At 43.8% G+C, this 24,135-nt stretch overlaps 1 protein-coding gene across 1 annotated transcript in view; it reads left to right on the top strand.

Annotated features, from left to right (window-relative positions):
- The window catches only part of LOC144591224 (MAP kinase-activating death domain protein-like), a gene marked incomplete at its 3' end in the record, with an annotated part of 51,945 nt that overhangs the window by 5,492 nt on the left and 22,318 nt on the right, over positions 1-24,135 (top strand). The window contains exons 3-7 of the mRNA XM_078395504.1: positions 7,942-8,098; positions 10,371-10,474; positions 13,379-13,572; positions 14,924-15,186; positions 21,002-21,141. Of these exons, the coding sequence (XP_078251630.1) occupies positions 7,942-8,098; positions 10,371-10,474; positions 13,379-13,572; positions 14,924-15,186; positions 21,002-21,141 (858 nt within the window). The remainder of the gene's footprint in view (positions 1-7,941; positions 8,099-10,370; positions 10,475-13,378; positions 13,573-14,923; positions 15,187-21,001; positions 21,142-24,135) is intronic.

The raw sequence follows: 24,135 nt of genomic DNA, 5'->3' as shown, positions 1-24,135 counted from the left end.
ACTATCGTATCTGTCTCCACCACCACCCCTGGCAATGCGTTCCAGGTCCCCAGTGCTCTGTGTGTAAAAAAATAACTTGCCCCACAAATCCCCCTCTCACCTTATCGCTCTGCGTTTTAGTGTTAGACATTTCCACCCTGGGGAAAAAGGCTCCATCTATCTACCCTGTGTGTGTCTCTCATAATGTTAAATACTTCTGTCAAGTCTCCTCTCAATTGCTGAAGTTCCAGAGAAAGTAATTGAAGTCTATCCAAGCTCTTCCTGCAGCTGAAACCCTCTAATCCAGGCAGCATTCTTGTAAACCTCATCTGCACCCTCTCCAAAGCGTCCACATCTTTCCTGTAATGGGGTGATCAGGAGTTTAGTTTAGAGTTTAGAGATACTGTGTGGAGACTGGCCCTTCAGACCCACCGAGTTCGCGCCGACCATTGATTACCTGCATCCCACTTTCTCATCCAACTGGGGGTATTTGTACAGAAGCCAATTAACCTGCAAACCCGCACGTCTTTAGGATGTGGGTGGAAACTGGAGCACCCGGAGAAAACTGATGCGGTCACAGGGAAAACATGCAAAGTCTGCGCAGAGCTGCATCATGACTTCCTGACGCTTATACTCAATGTCCCAAACAATGATGGCAATAGACAATAGACAATAGGTGCGTGCAGGAGAGGCCATTCGGCTCTTCGAGCCATTCAATGTGATCATGGCTGATCATTCTCAATCAGTACCCCGTTCCTGCCTTCTCCCCATACCCCCTGACTCCGCTATCCTTAAGAGCTCTATCTAGCTGGAGGCCATACCATACGACCTTCTTTACCACCATATCTACTCGTGCTGCCACTTTCAGTAAGCTAGTAACTTGGACTCCAAGATCCCTCTGCACATCAATGCTGTTGAGAGTCTTGCCATTGATTACATACTTTTCCCTTACAATCAACCTCCCAAAGTGCAACCTGTCACACTTGTTAGGTTAAACTCCATGTACCATTTCTCCTCCCATTTCTGCAGCTGATTTATATCCTGCTGTATCTTCTGACAGCCTTCCTCACCGTCAGCAACTCTTCCAATTTTGGTGTCGTAAGCAAACTTACTCACCGATCCATCTACATTTACGTCTAAGTCATTTATATACATCACAAATTCCAGGGGTCCCAGCACAGATTCCTGTAGAGCTCCACTGATCACAGACGTCCAGCCAGAATAACTACCTTCCACTACAATCCTCTATCTTCTATAAGTAAGCCAGTTCTGAATCCAAATGACCAAGTTATCGTGAATTCCATACCAGACTTCCCAACCCTTCCGAATTTGGCGGAAAGTTTCCGCTTTCTTATTTAATTTCCGCCATTCTGATTTTACCTCACATTTTCCCGCAAAACACATGCCCCGCCACTCGCCCAGCCCCGCTGGCCCGGCCTCACCTCACCTCTCACCGCTGGCCTCGCCTCGCCGCTGGCCTAGCCTAGCTGCGGAGGCCCGTTGATGTTGAGAGGGGATTGGGGGGGGGGGGGGTGGGTGGTTGGGGTGCGGGGGAGGGGGGAGTGGAGTGGGAGGAGGGAGTGGGGGTCGGGGGGTGGAGGAAGGGAGGGGGAGAGTGGGGGTGGGAGGGAAGCGGGGAGGGGTGGGGGGGGAGTAGGGGGTATGGGTGGGGAGAGGGGGGGATGAGGGGAGTATGGTTGGGGGGGACATGGACCGTTGTGATTTGCTGTTGAAGACCACTGGAGCAAGTATGTCTTGAATTAAATTAGGTATGTGCAGTTTTTTAAATGAAACTCTTTCTTCATAACTTAGTCATACATTTTATGACCATTGTTCTTTTATTCAATACCAAGAGAATTGGGATGTGTAAGGAAAAAGCAAAATAGAAAAAACAAAACAAAACAATTTTTTCTTTGTTGTAAAAAGTATTTCTGTTCAATGACCTTGAACAGTAGAATATACTCATGATAGGCCTGACATTGTACATGTAGTCCAAGAACTTCAGACTGTTGGAAATAATAGTCGTTTTTTACACGTGAATGTAGCGCAACGCGTACGTGCATTTGGCGTGCATACTTTTTTTTGCTGAAAAAGTTGCATTTACATCATATTATGAATTTTGATGTAAAATTCTGAATTTTGGACATCAAAATTATGAATTTGTAAAATCAAATGTTGGGAGGTCTGCCATACATCTTGATCTTCTGGGTCAGCCTACCCTGAGGGACCTTATCAAAAACATTACAAAAATACATAATTACAATGTCCACTGCCCTATCCTCATCAATCTCCTTAATCATCCCTTCTAAAAACTCGATCCAGTTGGTAAAACACAATCTGCCACGTCCAAACCCACACAGTGAATGGTAGGACTGGGAAGTGTTGTAGACCAGAGGGATCTTGCAGTTTAGGTACATTGTTCCTTGAAGGTGGCGTCACAGGTAGATCAGGTGGTCAAAAAGGCTTTTGTTACACTGGTCTTAATCAGTCAAGAGTATTGAGTATAGAAGTTGGGAGGTCATGTTGCAGCTAAAAAGATGTTGGTGAGGCTGCATTTTAGAGTATTGTGTTCAGTTCTGGGCATCATGTTATAGGAAAGATGTGGTTAAGTTCGAAAGGGTCCAGAGAGGATTTACAACAATGTTGCCAGGAGTTAAGGGTCTGAGTAGCAGGGAGAGCAGGCTGGGACTGTTCCTTGGAGTGCAGGAGGACGAGGGGTGATCTTATAGATGTGTATAAAATCATGAGAGGAATAGATTGTGTTGATGCACAGAGTTTCTTGCCCAGAGTAGGAGAATCGAGAACCAGAGAGCATAGGTTTAAGATGAAGGGGGAAAGATTTTATAGGAATCTGAGGGATAACTTTTTCACACAAAGGGTGGTGGGCGTATAGAACGAGCTGCTGGAGGAGGTGGTCGAGGCAGGGACTATCGTAATGTTTAAGAAGCAATTAGACAGGTACATGGATATGACAGGTTTGAGGGATATGGGCCAAATGCAGGCAAGTTGGACTAGTGTAGATGGGACATCTGGAGTACTGTGTGCAGTTTTGGTCTCCTAATTTGGGGAAGGACGTCCTTGCTATTGGGGCAGTGCAGCGTAAGTTCACGAGGTTAATCCCTGGGACTATCATATGAGGAAAGATTGGAAAGACTAGGTTTATATTCACTGGAGTTTAGAAAGATGAGAGGGAATCTTATAGAGACGTATAAAATCATAAAAGGACTGGACAAGCTAGATGTAGGAAAAATATTCCCAGTGTTGGGCGACAGACCTCCCAACCCTTCCGAATTTGGCGGAAAGTTTCCGCTTTCTTATTTCATTTCCGCCATTCCGCTTTCACCTCACATTTTTCCGCAAAACACATGCCTTGCCGCTCGCCCTGCCTCTTGCCCCGCCGCTCGCCTCACGCCGCTGGCCTCGCCTCGCAGCTGGCCTCGCCTCGCCGCTGAGCTCGCCTCACCTTGCTGCTGGCCTCGCCTTGCCTCTGAGCTCACCTCACCTTGCCGTGGGGAGGTGGGGAGGGGAGGGCGGGAGTGGGGGTAAGGGGGGAGTGATGTATGGGGGAGGCGGGAGTGGAGGGTAGGGCGGTATTAGGGGGGAGTCGGGAGTGAGGGTAGAGTGGGAGTGGGGGGAGGAGGGTTGGGGGGAAGGGTCATGGGGTGGTGGGGGGGAGGGTAGTGGGGGTGGGGGGGAACATGGACTGTTGTGATTTGCTGTTGAAGACCACTGGAGCAAGTATGTCTTCAATGAATATAGGTGTGTGCAGTTTTAAATGAAACTCTTTCTTCATAATTTAGTCATACATTTTGTGTAAGGAAAAAGCAAAATAGAGAAAACAAAACAAAACATTTTTTTCTTTGTGTTGTGAAAAGTATTTCTGTTCAATAACCTTTCTATAAATAGCAGAATATACTCATGATAGGCCCGACATTGTACATGTAGTCCAAGAACTACAGACTGTTGGAAATAATAGTCATTTTTCACACATAAATGTAGCGCAATGCGTACGCGCATTTGGCGTGCATACTTTTTTTGCTGAAAAGTTGCATTACGCACCATATTATGGATTTTGATGTAAAATTCTGAATTTTGGTCATCAAAATTCTGAATTTGTAAAATCAAATGTTGGGAGGTCTGGGGCAAGACGAGAACCAGGGGACACAGTCTAAGAATAAAGGGGAGGCCATTTAAAACTGAGGTGAGAAGAAACTTTTTCACCCAGAGAGTTGTAAATTTGTGGCATTCTCTGCCAAAGAAGGCTGTGGAGGCAAATTCACTGGATGAATTTAAAAGAGAGTTAGATAGAGCTCTAATGGCTAGTGGAATCAAGGGATATGGGGAGAAAGCAGGCACAGGTTACTGATTGTAGATGATCAGCCATGACCACAATGAATGGTGGTGCTGGCGCAAAGGGCCAAATGGCCTCCTGCACCTATTTTCTATGTTTCTATGACATGTTGGTCGGTGTGGGCAAGTTGGTCTGAAGGGCCTGTTTCCACACTGCACGACTCTATAACTCTATGACTCTTTGCTTCGAAGTACTCAGAAACCTCATCCTTTATAATGGACTCTAAAATCTTTCCAACCACTGAAGTCAGGCTAACCAGCCTTTTGTTTCAATTCTTCTGCTTCGCTCCCTTACAACAGTGATGTAACATTATCAATTTTCCAATTGTCTAGAATCACTCTAGTTTTTCTTGAAAGATCACAACCAATGCCTCCACAATCACTACGTCCCAATCTCTTTCAGAACCCTGGGGTGCAGTGCATCTAGACCAGATGGAACTTATCCACTTTCAGACCTTTTGACTTCCCAGGCTCCTTCTCCTTAGTAATAACCACTCTACTAACTTATATCCCCTGACTCTCTTGAATTTCTGACACATTGCTGGTGTCTTCCATTGAGCAGCCCGATGGAAAATTCGTTATTCAATTCATCAACAAAAGGTCGTTGAGGGCAGAGCCGTAAATGTACATATTGACTTCAGTAAAGCATTCGACAAGGTTCCTCATGGTAGGCTGCTCTGGAAGGTTAGATCGCATGGGATCCAAGGAGAGATAGCTGAATGGATAGAAAATTGGCTTCATGGAAGGAAGCAGAGAGTGCTGGTGGAAGGTTGCTTCTCGGACTGGAGGTCTGTGACTATTGGTGTGCCTCAGTGTTTGGTGCTGGGCCCGTTACTATCACTATCTATATCAATGATTTGGATGACAATATACACGGCAAGATTAGCAAGTTTGCAGATTATACAAAAATGGGTGGTTTTGCAGGTAGTGAAGATGGTTGTGAAAAATTGCAGCAGGATCTTGATCAATTGGCCAAGTGGGCTGAGGAATGGTTGATGGAATGTAAGGCAAAAAAATGTGAGGTGCTGAATTTTTAGAAGTGTAACATGGGCAGGACCTACACAGTGAATGGTCAGGTTCTGGGAGTGTTGTAGAGCAGAGGGATCTAGGGGTGCAGGTGCATAGTTTCCTGAAGGTGGAGTTGCAGGTAGATCGGGTGGTCAAAAGGCTTTTGGCCTTCATCAGCCTACATTATTATGTATGGAAGTTGGGAGGTCATGTTGCAGTTGTATAAGATGTGGTATTACTATTACTAGACAAAGTGGACCCGTTGGGCCCAAACCTCTCCTGCATTGGTGCAGCACCCTGTCCTCCCCCCCTCCTCCCCACTCTCCTCAATCCCCCCCTCCCCTCTCCCTTCTCCCCCTCTCCCCCACTCCCCCCTCCCTCCTCCCCTCCCCTCCTTTTAAACTTTAAAATGTGAATAACTTAAAAAATATAACACCAATTTCAATAAAACTACTTGCATTATCACTAAAGTGACAATGGTGAGTAAGGTGGGCCTAAAATTGTCACGCTATCATGTACCGTTTTGGCTGAAGTTCAGTCACAAACAAGATAACAAATAAGAGTTTTAGTATATAGATGTTCAATTCTGGGGATTGTGTTATAGGAAAGATGTTGTAAAGGGCCAAGTTGGAAAGGGTCCAGAGAAGATTTACGAGGATGTTGCCAGGACCAGAGGGTCTGAGAAATAGGTGGAGGTTGAGTAAGTGGGACTCTATTCCTTGGAGCACAGGAGGATAAGGGATGATCTTACAGAAGTGTATAAGATCTTGAGAGAAATAGATCGGGTAGATGCACAGAGTCTTTTGCCCAGAGTACGTGAATCGAAGACCAGAGGACATAGGTTTAAGGTGATGGGGGAAAGATTTAATTGGAATCTGAGGGGTAACGTTTTCACACAAAGGGTGGTGGATGGATGGAACAAGCTGCCAGAGGAGGTATACACAAAATGCTGGAGTAATTCAATAGGACAGGCAGCATCTCTGGATTGAAGGAATGGGTGACTTTTTGGTTTGAGACCCTTCTTCAGACTGCCAGAGGAGGTAGTTAAGGCAGGGACTATCCCAACATTTAAGAAGCAGTTGGACAGGTACATGGACAGGACAGGTTTGGAGGGATATGGATCAAATTCTGGCAGGTGGGACTGGTGTGGCTGGGACATGTTGGCTGGTGTGAGCAATTTGGGTCGAAGGGCCTGTTTCCACTCTGTATCACTCGGTGATTCTTTGACTCTGTCTGCCAATTTTATATTCCCCACTCTCACTTCTCCAGCATCATTTTCCAGCAGTCCAATGTCCATTCTTGCCTCTTACGCTGTATTTTTCTGAAGAAACTTTTGCTCTCATCTTTAATATTAATGGCTTGCTTACATCTTTCAATAATATTTCATCATTTCTCATCATATTGGCTTTTTATTTACCTTCCCGGCCAGCTCCTCCCTCATGCCTCTGTAATCACCTTTGCTCAATGGTAATACCGACACATCCGATTTTATCTTCTCCCTCGCAAATTGCAGGTTGAATTTTATCATATCTCTTAGTGGTTCCTTTACCTTTAGCTCCTTAATCTAATCCGGTTCATTACACAATACCAAATCCAGAATTGCCTTTTCTCTAGTAGGCTCAACTACAAGCTACTCTAAGAAACCATCTCTACAAATTCCCTCTCTTGGGGTCCAGTACCAACCTGATTTTCCCAGTGAACCTGCATATTGAAATCTCCCATGACCACCATAATATTGCCTTTCCTACATGCTGATTGTATCTCCTGATAACTCCCAACAGGGTCTTTTTACCCTTGTAGTTTATTTGCTCTACCCACAAGGATTCTACATCTCTGATCCTTTGTCACCCCTTGCTCAGGACCGAATTTAATTCCTTACCATCAGAGCTATCCCACCCCTTCTGCCCACCTATCTGTCTTTTCAATAGGATGTATAACTTTTGATATTTAGCTCCCAGCTCTGATCCTTTTTCACCCACGTCTCTGTAATGCCCACAACGTCGTACCTACCAATTTCTAATTGCGCTACAAGCTCATCCACTGTGTTCTGTCTGTCCACTATCACAGGAGTTCAAAGCAATGTAAGGTGGGAAATCTGATCAGATAAGTTGACAAAACTGCTCGGGTTGATAGAGATACTTGAGTTTTCAATCCATAAATGAGCGTGGAAATGGGGCATATCTGTGAAGTATGATAGTTCATTTCTGCTGACACTCCAGTGCATGGAAGATGGCCTGTCATTTTTGACATTTTGAGTAGCTGTGGTAGTATATCACTCCTGAGATGGTTAGATTTTTGTACATCATTGATAGTATGTGCAGTATGTAGACTTGCCAATCTCTAGACATGTTGGAATTGGTTATATTCTTGATATAAATTGCAATGGGCATAAAGTAGGGATTTGCTACTAATTCCATTGTTTGATGATCTTTGTATCCACACAAGGTAAAACATTGACAAATAATTCTGTAACATATGGAAATGTGAAATTGGTGATGCTGTTCAGTTATTTGTCCGTTTAATCCACGTTCGAGGGAACGACTGTTTTGATTCTAACTTTCTGTGCAGACTACACTAGGTTTGGCATTGTTTTTCTTTAACCAGGTGTATTTGACCCAGCTTTGATTGGAGACAAGCCCAAATGGTATGCCCATCAGCTTCAACCCATTTACTACCGTGTCTATGACAGTAACTCACAGCTCGCCGAGGCCCTCAACATTCCCATCGAGAAAGATGATGGCTCTGAGCCAACTGACGACAGGTTAGTTTGGATAATAATGAGAATTTCTCCCTTCTTGAACCCTCTCTCCATTTTATAATGACCCAGGAAGAGGCCATTTGTCTGATTAGATCCTCTGAAAAACCTCTTGTGTGCGAGTACATACGTATTCTACACAACGTCTATAAAATAGAGCAGTTCCTTTCATCCTTTTAATCAGCTTTATTTCATCAGATTCCTGGACTGCTTGAGCTGATCTTTCATTCTGATTTAACTCTCTGTTTGTTACACACTTAATGTCTTCTTTTACATTGACTTCTTTTTGACTCCTTTGTCTCCTTCTAACTGGAGCAAAACAGGGAACCGAGTTGTCAGAAAGGTTACCAACCATGTCATACAAGCGCCTAAAGCTTGTTCAAAGCTTGTTCATGTTTCTTATAACAAAGCTTCTTTGATCTCCTGGTTGTTAACCATTTAAAATCTCCTTTCCATTCCCATACTGACCTTTCTGTCCTGGGCCACCTCCGTTGCCAGCGTGAGGCCACATGCAAACTGGAGGATCAGTACCTTCGTATTCTGGAATCAGGAGTCAGCCAAATGACTGATGTACTTTCTGATTCTTTCCCTACGAGGGAAGAAATTCCTCCACCTGCGTTAAATTGGGATTCATTTTGAAATTATGCCTCCTGGTTTTAGAAATACTTGAGAGGGAAACATCCTGTCAGCATCCAACTTATCAATCTCCCTCATATGTTTCAATAAGATATCCTCTATGTTTCAATAAGATATCTTCTTGTTTTTCTATAATCCAAGAGTAAAGGCCCAGCCTGTTCATCCTTTCTTTGTACATCAGCTCCTTTCTCTCTAAAAGCAACCCAGTGAACCTTTTTCTTCATTGGCTCAAAAGTAAGTATATCAAATATAAATATGAAAACAAAAATTGCATGCAGTAGTCCAAGTGTTGTCTTATCATGCTTTGTAGTTGTATTAAAACTTCCCTATTTTTATTCTCCATGCCCCTTGTATTAAAGATCAACATTCCATTTGCCTTTCTGATTACTTGCTCTACCCCCAAATTAGCTAATCATGTTCCATGTACTCGCACCTTGAGATCCCTTTTGGACTGCAATATTTTATTGTCTCACTCCACATTACACTCTACTCACTTAACCTGTCTAAATCACTTTGCAGATTCTTTGTGTCCTCCTAATCTTTGTATTGTCAGTACATTTCATGATGGTACATGGTTCCTTCATCCAAGTCTTTACTGTGGATAGTGAGCAGTTGAAGTCTTACCACTGATCCCAGCTGTACCCCAATAGTTACCGATTGCCAGTCCAAAAATGACCTAGTTATCTTGATCATTTTCTGTTGATACATGAATGATATGGAATGTTTCTGAGATTGAATAATTTATCTACAATATATTGCCCATGAAAGCAGTTTGCATTTGGAGTCATAGTTATCCAGTACAGAAACAAGCCCTTCAGCCTACCATGTTCATACTGACCATCAAATTACTATTTATACTAAGCGCATTTGGCAGCATTTAGTCTGTAGCTTTCAATGCCTTGGCTATTCAAGTATCATCTACATACTTGTGTTGTGAGAGTCTCTGCTTCAATCATTCACCAAACAATACATTCCAAATTGCCACCACCCGCTGGGAGAGAAAGTTCTTCCGGAGATCCCCTCTGAGCTACTTTTTCTTACTAAAACCCATGTGTTCTAGTTTTAGACACTGCTGCTATGAGGAAATATTTCCTAATACCTATACCTACGGCTCTCATAATTTTGTATATCTTGTTCAGGACCCCACCTTGGCCTCCTTCACTCCAAGGTCAACCCAGCCTACTTAGTTTGTAGCTGAACCCCCTTCATAACTGAACCATCCAGTCGAGGAAACATCCTGGTGAATATCCCCTGCAACCCCTCCAATGCAATCATGTTCTTCCTATAGTGTGATGACCAGAACTATCCACAGTACTCCAGCTGTGGCCTAACCAATGTTCTATAAAGTAGTACTGTAATTGCTCAGCTCTTTTATGTCCTACCTAACGATAAAATTGCATGCTTTCTTCACTGCCTAATCGACCTATGCTTTTGAATTGCTATAAATAAGTAAACTACTCCTGAGGGAGAATCCGTGATAGAATTGTTGTTTGTTCCATCAGTTCAAAGGCACTGCATGACCCAGACACATACAATTGTATTTGTGAACTGATTTGCTTGACGTGCTCCAGCCTGTTGGATGTGCTGCTTGCATACATCTTATCATCATATGTGATTCTGACAATCCTCATCTTCATTACAGTGGGAGTGACAGTGTGGATTATGACGACTCCAGCTCTTCCTACTCCTCCCTGGGTGACTTTGTTAGCGAGATGATGAAGTCTGACATCAAAGGCGACACACCCAGTGAGTAGCCGAAGAGATGTCATTGAATCCTTTGAACGGTACACCCAGAGCAAGAAGACCCCTGTACATTCTGCTGTGCTGGAATGGTGACCAAGCCGGATGCAGTGCCAGCAGTTTATGATATTACAGGATCACAAAGGGATTTGATTAAACTTTGCTCTGTTTTATATTGTGGATATGTACTCACGAGTCAAAAAATATGTCAGTGAGATTAAGAAAATAACTGCAGATGCTGGTTCAGACTTCAGTCTGAAGAAGGGTCTCGACCCGAAACGTCACCCATTCCTTCTCTCCTGAGATGCTGCCTGACCTGCTGAGTTACTCCAGCATTTTGTGAATTAAGGAGATTCCAGATATGAAAATACTTTGCATGGAAGTCTTGGCACTGGTGCCATTGTTTTTGAGAAATAACTAAATGTGTTCTGAGAGTTTTTTTAGGAATGCAGGCAGGACGTTTTAGAAGGTTACCTCCAGCATTCCTATAAGTCCAGGGAGAGCTAGCTAACTGGATATACAATTGGCTTCATGGTAGGATGCTGAGAGTGGTGGTGGAAGATTGATTTTCGGATTGGAAGCCTGTGACTAGTGGTGTGCCTCAGGGATGGGTACTGTGGGTTCTGGGCCCATTGCTGTTTGTCGTTTATATCAATAAGTTTGATGAGAATGTGCAAGTAGTGATTAGTAATTTTGCAAGTAACAATGCCATAGTGTTGTAGCGTCAACAGTAAAGATGGTTATCAAGAATTACAGCTGGATCCTGATCAGCTGGGTAAGTGGGCCGAGGAATGGCAAATGGGATTTAATTCAGATAAGTGCTATGTTGCATTTGGCGAGGTCAAACCAGGGCAGGACCTTGCCCTGAATGGTAGGGCCAAGGGAGGTGTTGTATAGTAGAGGAATTTAGGAGTAGAGGTACATAGTTCCCTGAAAGTGGTGTCACAGGATTTTGGCATATTGGGTTTCATCAGTCAGGGAATTAGGTTTAGAAGTTGGGACATTGTTACAAAATGTTGGTGAGGCCGCACTTGGATATTTTGTTTAGTTTTGGTCACCCTACTATAAGAAGGATGCCTTTAAGCTGGAAAGAGTGCTGAGCAGATTTACAAGGATATACAAGGATATTGCCAAGAGTTGAGGGCCTGAGCTATAGGGAGAGGTTGGATAGGCTGGGACTTTAATCCTTGGAGCGCAGGAGCCTGAGAACTGATATATAGAGGTGTATAAGTCCTGTAGGGAATAATTACGGTGAGTGTTTTGCCCAGGGTACGGGAATTATGAACTAGTGAGCATAGTTTTAAGGTGAGAAGAGAAAGATGTAATCGGAATGTGAGGGGTAGCTTTTTCACACCGAGGTGGTGAGTAGGTGGAGGAGGCTGCCAGAGGAAATGGTTGCGACAGGTTCAATAATAACATTAAAAGGATATTTGGACGGATACATGGATGGAAAGAATTTAGGATATCGGTCAAACGCAGGCAAATAGAACTAATTTAGATGGGGTATCTTGGTCGGAATGGGCAAGTTGGACTGACGGGCCTGTTTCCATGCTGTATGACTATGATAGTCACTTTGAGAAATGGGAGAACACAAACAGAAATACAGACCAGGTAGCTGGACATCAGGTGAATGATTTGATCCAAATTCATTGCTGATAGAAGTTTAGCAGTTTGGGCCATGAGGAAGCTGAATTGCTCAAAGAAATATAGGTGTAGGTTTATGATTGTGATATGTATAGAGGTACAGTGAAAAGCTTTGTTTTGCTTGCTATCCAAACAAATCGGATAACACTAGGAATAAATACAATCAAGCCAAACTTAAGTACAATAGTTGGAGCAAAGGGAAAAATACAGAGTGTAGAATATAGTATGGACAGGCTAAATGAACAGGTATGAACATGAAGTAGAACGATGGGAAGCCATCCACACTGGTCGTGAAAAATGGAGGGAGAGATTGCAAGGTGGTGTTCAGATAGATCGGGTATCTTTGTACATAAATCACTGAACAAACATGCAGGTGAGAAAAGTGATTAGAACAACAATCAGTAAGTTGTCCTTCGGTAGAAAAAGACTTGCGTCCTAGTCAAAAGAATAAAGAACTCTTATTGAAATTATGTGGGAACCTGGCAATGTTGATCTTACAACTTCTGTACAAGCCTGGTCTCTCTGCCAGTGGAAAGATATTTGTGTGAAATAGGGAGTGCAATAAGGGCTCACCGGATTGATTTGTGGGATTCATGTTTGTTCTCTGAGAAGACGTTATGTAGACTGGGCTAATTGTTGAATCAAGAAGAATGAGAGATGATCTCATTGGGACATACAGTGGCAGGATAAATGCAGGGATTATGTTGCTCTTGGCTGAGGTGCCTGGATCCAATCTCAGAATAAGTAGTCCAGGTCAAAGAAGAAATGTATTTTCTAGTGAGGAGTGAATCGTTGGAATTTTCTCCCTCAATGTTCTATTGTGGAACACAGTCACTGAATGTGTTCAAGACAATGACTGGCAGGACTTTGGAAATTAGGGCAATCACTGTCTAATGCTTTGTTCAGGAAAGATATACTGAGGATTAATATCAGCCAGTTATTGCAGAGAAGGCATGAGAGACTTTCCAGCTCGCTCCTTCTATTTCTTAATATCCTTAAGTTGGGTGAGTGAAATTAAAGAAGGAATGGTGGGGTGGGGCTCAGAGGGGAGGGCATAGTGAGGCAGGGATGAGATCTGTAAATGATTTATCAACTTTTCATCCAGCCCCTCGTATGTCTGATCCTACATTTAGTTTCTTGCGGCTGGTTTTCAATTGGGGGGCTGTGGCAAAGTAGGTTTCAACTATTTGGGGAACTGTATTTGGTAGTGCATGGGTGGTTTTGACCATCTCTGTCTTTGTGTTGAGCATGGTCTTGTAATTGCAGATGTTGATCCTCCGACCCATGCTGCCCTTGGTGATCCCAGTGAGATAGAGTTCCAGGGATTTCAGAAATTCCGGGAAGATGCAGACGACCAGGGGCTGGACAGTGAAAATTCTCTGGAGAATAATCCTCCTCGTTCAAGCTCAAGCACAACAGCAAGCAGCAGCCCCAGCACAGTCATACAGGGAATCAATCATGTAAGTGTGATCCATTTCACTGTTCCTTAAGAGTGAAGCTTGGATTATGTCTGACCCCCCAGACCGACCTGGTAACTTTTACTTTTTCATCCAGCATACCATTTTAATTTTTTTGCCATTGCACTCCATTCCCACATCAGTGACTGTCCACGCTGAGTCCTAAAGACTCCACCTGCTTCCTTGCCTGCCTCCTGTGGTGTCCTCTGGCTCTCTGAATATTCCTCTGTGCAGCACTTGGCTGTATTTCTTCCATCTCAAAATTCCTGTGCCAATGGAAACACGAGCGATGCAGAATCTTGAGCAAAAACAAACTGCTTGAGGAACTCAGCAGGTCAGGCAGCATCTGTGGAGGGAAATGGACAGATTACATTTTGTGACTGGAGTAAAGGAGAATAGCTGGTAGAAAGAGATGAGAAAGGCAACAGGGTAATTGACAAATATGCCAAGTGTGGGAGAGAAGGGTGGCGATAGTAACCAAGACGAAGTGATAAGTTGAGAAGACAAAAGGGTGCACATGGTTGAATGTGATAAACAACGTTGGGAGTGAAATGTAGAATTAAAGGGAGGATTAGTGGCCAGAAGGTAAGTGGGGTGAGGGTGGGGGGGTGAATGGCAAAAAATTGGGGACCTGGAGATTGGGAAAGGTAGAAAGTGGGACGATGGGGAAGGTGGAACCTGGTGATGAGGCAGGTGGAGCAGAAAGGAAGTTCTGGTGGGGAGGGGGGGAGAGAACGGCATGTTTTTCTGAAATTGGATAATTTAATGTCCAAACTGTCAGGTTGTAGGCTATCCAAGAGGAATACGAGGTGCTGCTCTTCCAGTTTGTGTATGGTCTCACCCTTGCAGTGGAGAAGGCTGAGGGCAGACAGGATAGTGGAACTGGAGTGCCGAGCAACTGGGAGCTCCAGCTAGCCATAGTGGACAAAGTGCAAGTCCTCAGCATCCTCCACTGCCAAAGTAAGGCCAGATGCAAACTAGAAGAACATCATCTTGTATGCTGCTTGGTTAGCCTATTACCCAATGGCATTAAATTATCCCAATTCAGGTAAAATGCCCCCCCCCCCCCTCTCACCGATATGGCTCCCCCTCCTCTGTGCACATCCTTCTTTCTATCCTTCTGTCGGTCACCCAGTTATATCCCCCCCCCATCTGCTTATCACCCTGCAATTTACTGCAGCCATGTAAGTACAATGTCCCGCTTGTGAATGCTTTGGGTCCTCTTCTCCACACTCCGGGGCCTATCCCTCACCACTTCAGGTCCTGGCCTCACCCACACATTTTTCTTCCTCAGGCTGGAGTAGCCCTTCAGTGAGGGTAGGTGATTTACTGTCCTGTGTCTCTGGTCTGGCAGGAGTCCATCGATTCTGTGGAGGCTGATGAAAAAACTCTGACTTTCCACAATCACATCGCAGCCACCTCGATTCAGGCCTTTGCTAAAGTCAGCTTGGAGCAGCGGGAGAATGATGGTATGCCTGAGGGTTTGGGCCGTCAGAAGGACTATGACAACCCCTACTTTGAGCCTCAGTATGGCTTCCCTGCCGAGGAAGACGAGGGTGAAGATGATCAAGGGGAAAGCTACACCCCCAACTTCGTTCAACCCATCAATGGAAACCGGTGAGTGAATATGTTGTTTGCAGCAATTGTTATGAATTCTAAGATACAACAGTGTATTCTTCAGGCCATGGGATAGAGAAGGGCTGGATTTAGAAAGGGAAGACTTGAGGAATCTGCGACATTGCTGTTGAGGGAAAGTGATAGAATGCTGATCAAGCTATGATTCTGGAGCAAAGGTTGGCCTTAAATGCAATAGGAGATCGTGTAACTAGATTGTTAGGCTGTAAGTCAGGCAGATCAGGCAGAGGTAGTTGAGGCAGGGACTATCCCAACATTTAAGAAACAGTTAGACAGGGACATGGATAGGACAGGTTTGGAGGGATATGCGCCAAACACGGGCAGGTGGGACTGGTGTAGCTGGGACATGTTGGGTGGTGTGCGCAAGTTGGGCCAAAAAGTCTGTTTCCACACTGTATCACTCTATGACTCTATCTAGCACACAGAACACCATAGAACAGTACAGCCCACAATGTCCATGATGAAAATGGTCTCCTCTGCCTGCACATTATCCATATCCCTCAATTTCCTGCATATCCATGTGCCTATACAACGGCCTCTTAAATGCCGCTATCATATTTACCTCCACCACTGCATTCCAAGTGCCCATTACTCTGCATAAAACAAAAACTTGCCCCGAACATCTCCTTTAAACTTTGCCCCTCTCACCTTAAAGGTATGGAGGCAAAATTACAGAAATCAGGTTAAGAGAGGGGCAGGACTGGCAGCTCAATGTTCCAGGGTACAGGTTCTTCAGTAAAGACAGTTGGGGGTAAAAGAGGAGGGGGTGTTTTGTTATTGATTAAGCAGGATGTTACAGCAGTGGTCTAAATTGACAAGACAGGCAGTTCATCTAGTGAGGCTATAGGGGTGGAGCTGACAGACAAGAATTTCGCTTGGGCAGCCTACAGCCCAGCGGTATGAACATTGACTTCTCCAACTTTAGATAGTTCCTCTGTCCCTCTCTTCCCCTCCCCTTCCCCGGTCTCCCTCTATCTTCCTGTCTCCACCTATATCCTTTCTTTGTTCCGCCCCCCTGACGTCAGTCTGAAGAAGGGTCTCGACCCGAAACGTCACCCATTCCCTCTCTCCTAGATGCTGCCTGACCTGCTGAGTTACTCCAACATTTTGTGATACCTTCGATTTGTACCAGCATCTGCAATTGTTTTCCTAGACAAGAAAGGGATTATCACCTTGTTGGCAGTGTACTACAGACTCCCAAACAGTCAACGAGAATTAGAAGAGCAAATATGCGAGGAGATTGCAGGCAGCTGCAGAACTAATACGGTTGCTGTAGTAGGGGATTTTAACTTTCTCAATATTAACTGGGAATGTCATAGTTGCAAAAGGTTTACACAGGGCAGGATTTGTCAAATCTATTCAGGAATGTTTCCTCTGGCATTATGTTGAGGGCCCCACATGGGAGAGGGCAATGCTTGATCTAGTCTTGGGAAATTGGAAGGGGCAAATGGATGAAATGTTTGTAGATGAGCCTTTTGGGACCAGTGACCACTGTTCTATTAGGTTTAAAATATGGATAGAGATAGGGCGGGCACACGAGTTAAAATTCAAAATTGGGGGAAGGCCAACTTTGAAGGTATAAGACATGAACTTGCTCAAGTTGATTGGAGCAGGTTGTGTGAATGAAAAGCAATGTCAGGAAAGTGAGATGTTTTTAAAAGTGCTGGCAAGAATCCAGGGCATGCACCCTCTCAGAGTGAAGGGCAAGGCAGGTGAGCTTGGATGACAAGAAAAATTGAGGCTCTGGTCAAGAAAAAGGAGGCATGGGACAGGTATAAGCAGCTGGGATCAAGTGTATCCCTGGAGGAATTTCGGGAACTGAGAACAAGCTTAAAAAGGAAATCAGGAGGGCAAAAAGGGGGCAGGGGATGGCTCTGGCAGATGACATCAAGGATAATCCCAAGAGATTTTATGTACATAAAGGGAAAAAGAATGGGACCCCTCAATAATCAAAGTGGTCAACTCTATGTGAATCCACAGGAGATGGGTAAGGTCCTCGATAAGTATTTCTCCTCTGATTTTACTGCGGAGAACGACACAAAGACCGAGGAGCCCATGCAGTCAATGAAAGTGTCTTGGGGGCAGTCAGTATTACGGTCGAGGAGGTGCTGAAGGTCCTGGCATGTGTAAAAGTGGACAAATCTCCCGGGCCTGATGAGATTATATCTCATGACACTGTGGGAAGCTAGAGAGGAAATTGCAGGTCTCCTGGCTGAAATTTATGAGTCGTCATTAAATACGAGTGAGATGCCTGAAGACTGGAAGACAGCAAATGTTGTGCCTCTATTTACAATACAATAGAATAGAACTTTATTTATCTCAGGAGGGAAATTAAGAAGGGCTGCAGTGAAAAGCCTGGAAGCTACAGGCCAGTGAGTCTAACATCTGTGGTTGGAAAGTTATTAGAGAGTATTCTGAGGGGTAAGAACACCATCTTATTCATCTGTTCTCAAGTCAAACCACATCTCAGCGGTATTGCCTGGAATGATCCAGACATTAAGAATTTAGGAGGCAGAAAAATTCACTTCCAAAAATCCACATGCCCTCTCCCATGTGGGGCCCTCAACATAATGCCAGAGGAAACATTCCTGAATAGATTTGACAAATCCTGCCCTTGGTAAACCTTTTGCAACTATGACATTCCCAGTTAATATTGAGAAAGTTAAAATCCCCTACTGCAGCAACCGTAAATGTGTTGTCACTACATTTTGGAGAATCTTGGTCTTCAGGCTCTCTGCTCCATCTAGGTTGAATTACATGTATATCAACATACAAACAAACAATTCAAAGCTTGCGTAGACCACTAGACCCCCTTGAGCCTGCTGCTGTCTTGAATAAAGTCATGGCTAATATTATAATCTCAACACTATGTTCCTATTTGCCCACAAAAAACCTTTCTCCATCTGCTTATCAGGAATCTTCTTATCTCTGCTTTAAAAATATTTTAAAAATCTGCTGCTACTGTCCTTCAAGGAAGAGAGTTTTGAAGATTCATGACCCTTGGAGAAATATTTTGCTTCATCTGTCTTCAATGGATGACTCACAGATGGTCAAAACCATTCAGGGTCTTTTAAGTTTCAATCAAGTCCCCTCTCTAGAAAGTACGTCTAACCAGTTCCTGTTGCTATCCACCCATTCTTAATATTGATCCAGTAAACCTTCTCTGAACTCTTTCCTTGTTTGGCAGACCAATGCTATACATTTTTCCAGAACTCCTCAGTAATCTCACCAATGTCCTGTGTAATTGGAGCATAACCTCCTTTTTATCCAATCCGCCTTGCAATAAATGATACCATTCCATTATCTATATACTAAAACTCGTTTGTTTGTTTGTTTGTTTGTTCCTGAAGTACAGCCAAAACGGTACACGATAGCGCAACAATTTTAGGCCCACCTTACTCACCGTCGTCCCTTTGGTGCTAATGGAAGAAGTTTAATTGAAATTGGTGTTATATTTTTTAAGTTATTCACATTTTAAAGTTAAATCTATCTCCTAGGGAGGGAGGGGGGAGGCAGGGAGGGGAGGGGAGGGGGGGAGAGGGAAGGGGTAGAAGGGAGGATAAGGGGGGGTTAGGGGGATGGAGTTGGGGGGAGGGAAGTGGGGTGGATGGAGGGGGGGAGGGGAAGGAAATGGGGGAGGAGGGAGGGAGGGGGGTTGAGGTCAATTTCACATTTTCTCATAACAACCTCCATTTATAGGATGTTTGTCCATTGACAACCTGTATAGATCCCTGCAGCTTGCTTGTATCCTCTTCACAACCGATTTTTTTTGCTTAAATTTGTCAGCTAAGTTAGCAATTGTACCTTTGGTAGCTTTATCACCGTCATTTATATAAATTTAGGAAGGTTGAGACTCCAGCACTGATCCTTATAGCGGGTAATTTGTTCCGTCTTGGCAACCCAAGAGAGCCTTGCCTCTGTTTTCTGTTATACTCGCATGGCTAAGCTGTTTGTTGACATCTACTTTTATGTCCTGTAGCTGGTGTGGAACATCTGGCTATCCAAATTTAGCACATCCACTCGTTCGCCTCTTAATTTCCACGTTACTTCCAAGAAATGGTAAATTGGTCAGGCATGATCTCTTGTTCACAAGACCATGTTGACTGCCTAATTGCCTTGAAATTTTCTCAGTACTCTACAAAAGCACATATTTAATAATAACTGAAGTTTTTGCTCTGGCACAAGTTGAGCTAACTGGCCGAGAGTTTCCTGATTTGTTTCTCCCTTCCCTTTTGAATAAGCGAGCTGCATTAACTACTTTCCATTTTAATGAAACCCTTTCACAAAATTCAGGACGTTTTGAAATATTAAATCCAATGCATCAACTATCGCATGGACTGTGGGGTCATGGAATGGATATGGTTCTGCTTTCCTCGGCAGATTGCTTTAGTCTTCGATCTTGCAGCTGCCTTTGAGGGCGGCCTGGCCCGGCCCGTCTTCATCATGCAGGAGGCTCAGCAGCATCATGACTATGTTATTCTCTTCTTGAGGGGGAAAAAAAGCCGTACTTTGGTTTGAAATGGCCAATGCTGACACTTTCAAAGTTTATGATGTCTAATTTCAAGGGGCTCTATTCTAATTAACTCCCCAGCAAATTTTCAGTTAAGAAGCATAGGTGCTGGGCTTGTTCCTGTATTTTACACCCGATTTCCTGTGTAAGTTGCAGATGGTGTGGTTATTGCACTCGCATGAATCATTTACAAAGGGAAAGCATGAATGCTGGGGTAACTGGAGGGACAGGCAGGCAGCATCTCTGGAGAGAAGGAATGGGTGACATTTCGGGACACCCATTCCTTCTCTCCAGTGATGTTGCCTGTCCCGCTGAATTACTCCAGCATTTTGTGTCTACTTCGATTTAAACCAGCATCTGCAGTTCTTTCCTACGCCTCATACGCTTCACCATCCATAAAGTTCATTTTAAGCTGCCAATTGTGTATCACAATCAATTTTATTTGTACACTGCATTTTATGCACTGCAAAAAAAACAAAGTTTAATGCTCAGATCCTATGACAGTAAGTATAGTTGAGATAAGGTGTTATGTTTACAGGTAAGATTAGGTTGGCACATTGAGAGCAATTAAATACTCAAGGGTGCAGAACGAAAGTGTTTACTTCAACATTTTGGTGACATCATCTGGCATCAGTCTTTGAAGAGCAGCATCTGTTTCACCTCAAAATGGTGAGAGTCAGAGGGACGAACATAGCAGAGACTTGGAGTAATACGGCGATTTGGGGATGCATATACATATCAATAAAGCCAGTGCTGTCTGTTACTATGGCCACGAAAAGCAGCTTAAGATTTGGGGTTCCTTTCCAGAGCAATAGTATTGAAAGCCAGTGAAGATGTGTTCAATTTGCTTTGTGCCTTGGCTAGGATATTTTGTGCATTGCTCTGATCACCACTTTACAAAAGGATAGAAAGACAGGCAAATGTGCAAAAGAGATTCACAAGTACAGTGGTGTTCTTATACACAGGGTGGTATGGTGGCACACCATGTAGAACTCTGCCTCAGGTGCAGAAGTCCTAGTTCGATCGTAACCTTGGGTGCTGTCTGTGAGGGGTTTACACATTTTCCCTGTGACCGTGTGGGCTTCCCAGACTGTGCCGGTTTCTCCCACACCTCCAGATGTTGCCCCATATGTAGGTGGGTGTTAGGAGAATCGGAGTAAGAGTGATTGATTTACAGGAACATTAAGGTGGGAATGGAATTGATTGCAATCCTTTGATATACACTAGATGTGCCTCTTGCAACTCAAGGAAATAGGAACTGTATTATCTCTGCTATTCATGTTCCAGGTCCACGAAGCTGCTTCGACCCAACAGTTTGAGACTTCCAAGTGATTCTGAAGTGGAATCTGATTCTCGAGCAAGTTCCCCAAACTCTACCATTTCCAACAACAGCAGCGAGGGCTTTGGAGGATTTATGTCATTTGCCAGTAAGTGTCTTGTTATTTAGCCAAGGGTTTGGTATGTTGAGAAGAGTTGGCTTTAGTATGCTCCATTTTATTTGCTTAAGTATTTTTGTCAATCCAGCTTACTTTACCTTACCCAGCCTGTTTGAATATTAAAATGTCCCATTATTTTTGCTGGTCACATGTGCTTCACACTGCCCCCTTCCACCTATATCCCTCCCTCTAGCTTTACATTTTAATCTCCTTCTCTCCTTATCTGATGACACCCCTTTGTCTCCTTTTCACCTCTAGCCTTTGTCACTTACTCCACCCAATCTGCCAATTAAACGCCCATCCATATGCCAATTAAACTCCCCTCACTTGTCAGGTGTTGACCCACCCCCACCCTCTATTTTTCTGCTTTCTCCCCCCCACTACAATCTGTCTGAAGAAGGGTCTTGACTCAAAATATAGTCTGTCATTCCCTTCCCAGAAGCTGTCTGACCCACTGAGTTCCTCCAGTACTTTGTTTTGATACCCTTGGGACTTTGGTAAACTGGCAGATTTTCTGATCTATTTGGATATTGTCTGTGGCAATACCTCAACATACTTCTTTATTTATTTATTTTAAGATGTTACATCTATATACTAAAACTCTTGTTTGTTTGTTTGTTTGTTTGTTCATGAACTACAGCCAAAACGGTACATGATAGCGCAACAATTTTAGGCCCACATTACTCACCGTCGTCCCTTTGGTGCTAATGGAAGAAGTTTCATTGAAATCGGTGTTATATTTTTAAAGTTATTCACATTTTAAAGTTTAAATCTATTTCCTAGGGAGGGAGGGAGAGGGGGGGAGGGGTGTGGGGGGAGGAGGGAGGATAAAGGGGGTTGAGGGGGATAGAAGGGAGAAGAGGGGAGGGTTCTGCACCAATGCAGGAGAGGTTTGGGCCCAATGGGTCCATTTGGTCTATAGTAATATAAATGTTTGCGTAAACTACAGGGAGTGTTAAAGGGAGTGTTGAAAATAAGTCCCTCGTGGTGCAAATGTATGCAGGAAATGGGACCCTGGTAAATTTAAAGGAAGCACAACAACCAATGTGCTGGTGCGCCTGAGCCTGGAACATAAGTATTTCCGAACAATCAAATAGTAGATTATTAGAGTTGCATTGTATTTAATGTTCTGTTAAATAATTTGTGTTTAATGGTGTACTTGAACTGAACGTGTCTGGTTGAGGATAACACCATTACTGTACGGTGGCATCTGAAGTTGAGATAAAAGAATGTAAAATTATTAGAAATAGGGTCGGTGTGGGCTATTTAATAAACCATTCTGGCTGTTCCCCATAGGTCTCTATCTTCCCAATCCCCAAAGATGCATCAAAATCAGTGCTGAATACACTCTGGGAACCATAGCAGCAGGTCAGCAAATGAAAGGGCTGATTAGATAGTGGAGCACAATTCCATACGTTTTAAGATTGTTTTGAATAGGGATGTTGAGGGAAGGCACTTCATTGGGGCGAGGCAGATTACAATGTCATTAGGCAGGGGCGAGGGAGGGTAGATTGGGAACAGATGTTATTAGGTAAGTGCACAGACAACGTAGGAGTCGTTGGCCAGCTGATTGAAGTGCAGGATCAGCGCATTCCAGTAAAGAGGTGGGATGAAGATGGCAAAGTAAAGGAACTGTGGATGACTAAAAAGGTTGTAAACTTGGTCAGGAAGAAAAGGAAGCATATTTCCTGTGTAAAAAGGTGGCATCAGACGAGGAATAGAAAGTGAATAGGAATGAACCAAGCAGACAATTAGAAAGGCCAAAAGGGGCCATGAAATGTCATTGGCGATTTGGATTAAGGAAAATCACAAGACTTCTTATATGTACATTAAATATAAGAGGGTGACCTGGAAAAGATAAAAGTGGGAGTCGGCAGATATAGGTGAGGTACTAATCGAGTACATTGCATCTTTATTCACTGAGAAGGACTTGGAGAACAGCAAGATCAGTGCAGTGAATACAAACATGCTAGGGCAGTTTGAGATCGAAGGAGATGGTTCTGAGGCTCTTGAAGAACATTAGGGTAGATAGGTCCCCAGGACTTGATGGGATCTATCCCAGGTTATTGAAGGAGGCAAGAGAGAAGGCCACTGCAACGGGGATCTGTGATTCTTCTCTAGCCACGTGCAAGGTCCCAGAGGACTGGAGATGTGTCCAATGTTGTTCCTTTGTTAAATAAAGGAAGTAGAGAGAATCCAGGAAACTCTTGGCTGGTGAGCTTCACATCAGTGGTGGAGAAAATGGAAAGAATTCTTCAAGATAAGATTTACTTCCATTTGGAAGAGAATGGGTGAATCAGGAATAGCCAGCATGGCTTTGTACACGGCAGGTCATATCTTACTAACGATTAGATTTTTTGAGGTGACAAGTGAGATTGATGAAGGGAGGGTAGTGGATGTTGTATACATGGATTTTAGTAAGGTTTTTGATAAGGTGCCTTACGGTAAGCTGATGACAATGTATGGGATTGACAATGACACAGAACTGGCTTATTCATAGAAGACAGGGTTTTGGTGGAAGGTAGATATTCTGGCTGGAGGTCTGTGGCGAGTGGAATTCCGCTGGGATCTGTGCTAGGAATCTCTGTGCAACATACATAAATGACCTTGATGTAAATGTGGATGGGTTGGCGAGTAAGTTTGCTGATGACGCCAAAATTGGAGGAGTTGCAGACAGAGGAATGCTCTCAGAAGATACAGCGGGATAAAGGTCAGCTGCAGAAATGGGCGGAGAAATGGCAGATCGATTTTAATCCATGCAAGTGTGAGGTGTTGCACTTTGGAAGGTTAAGTGTAAGGAGAGAGTATCGAGTTAATGGCAAGACCCTTAATAGCATTGATGTGCAGAGGCATCTTCGAGTCTAATTCATAGCTCATTAAAGGTGGCTGCACAAGTAGATAAAGTGGTAAAGAAGAAGTATGATATGTTTGTATTCATTGCTGGGGGCATTGAATACAAGGGTCAGGAAGTCATGATGCAGCTCT

This window comes from Rhinoraja longicauda, unplaced genomic scaffold (assembly GCF_053455715.1).
Source record: "Rhinoraja longicauda isolate Sanriku21f unplaced genomic scaffold, sRhiLon1.1 Scf000725, whole genome shotgun sequence".
NCBI lineage: Eukaryota > Metazoa > Chordata > Chondrichthyes > Rajiformes > Arhynchobatidae > Rhinoraja > Rhinoraja longicauda.
Note: the sequence above shows the minus strand (reverse complement) of the source record. Positions and strands in the feature narration are given on the sequence as shown.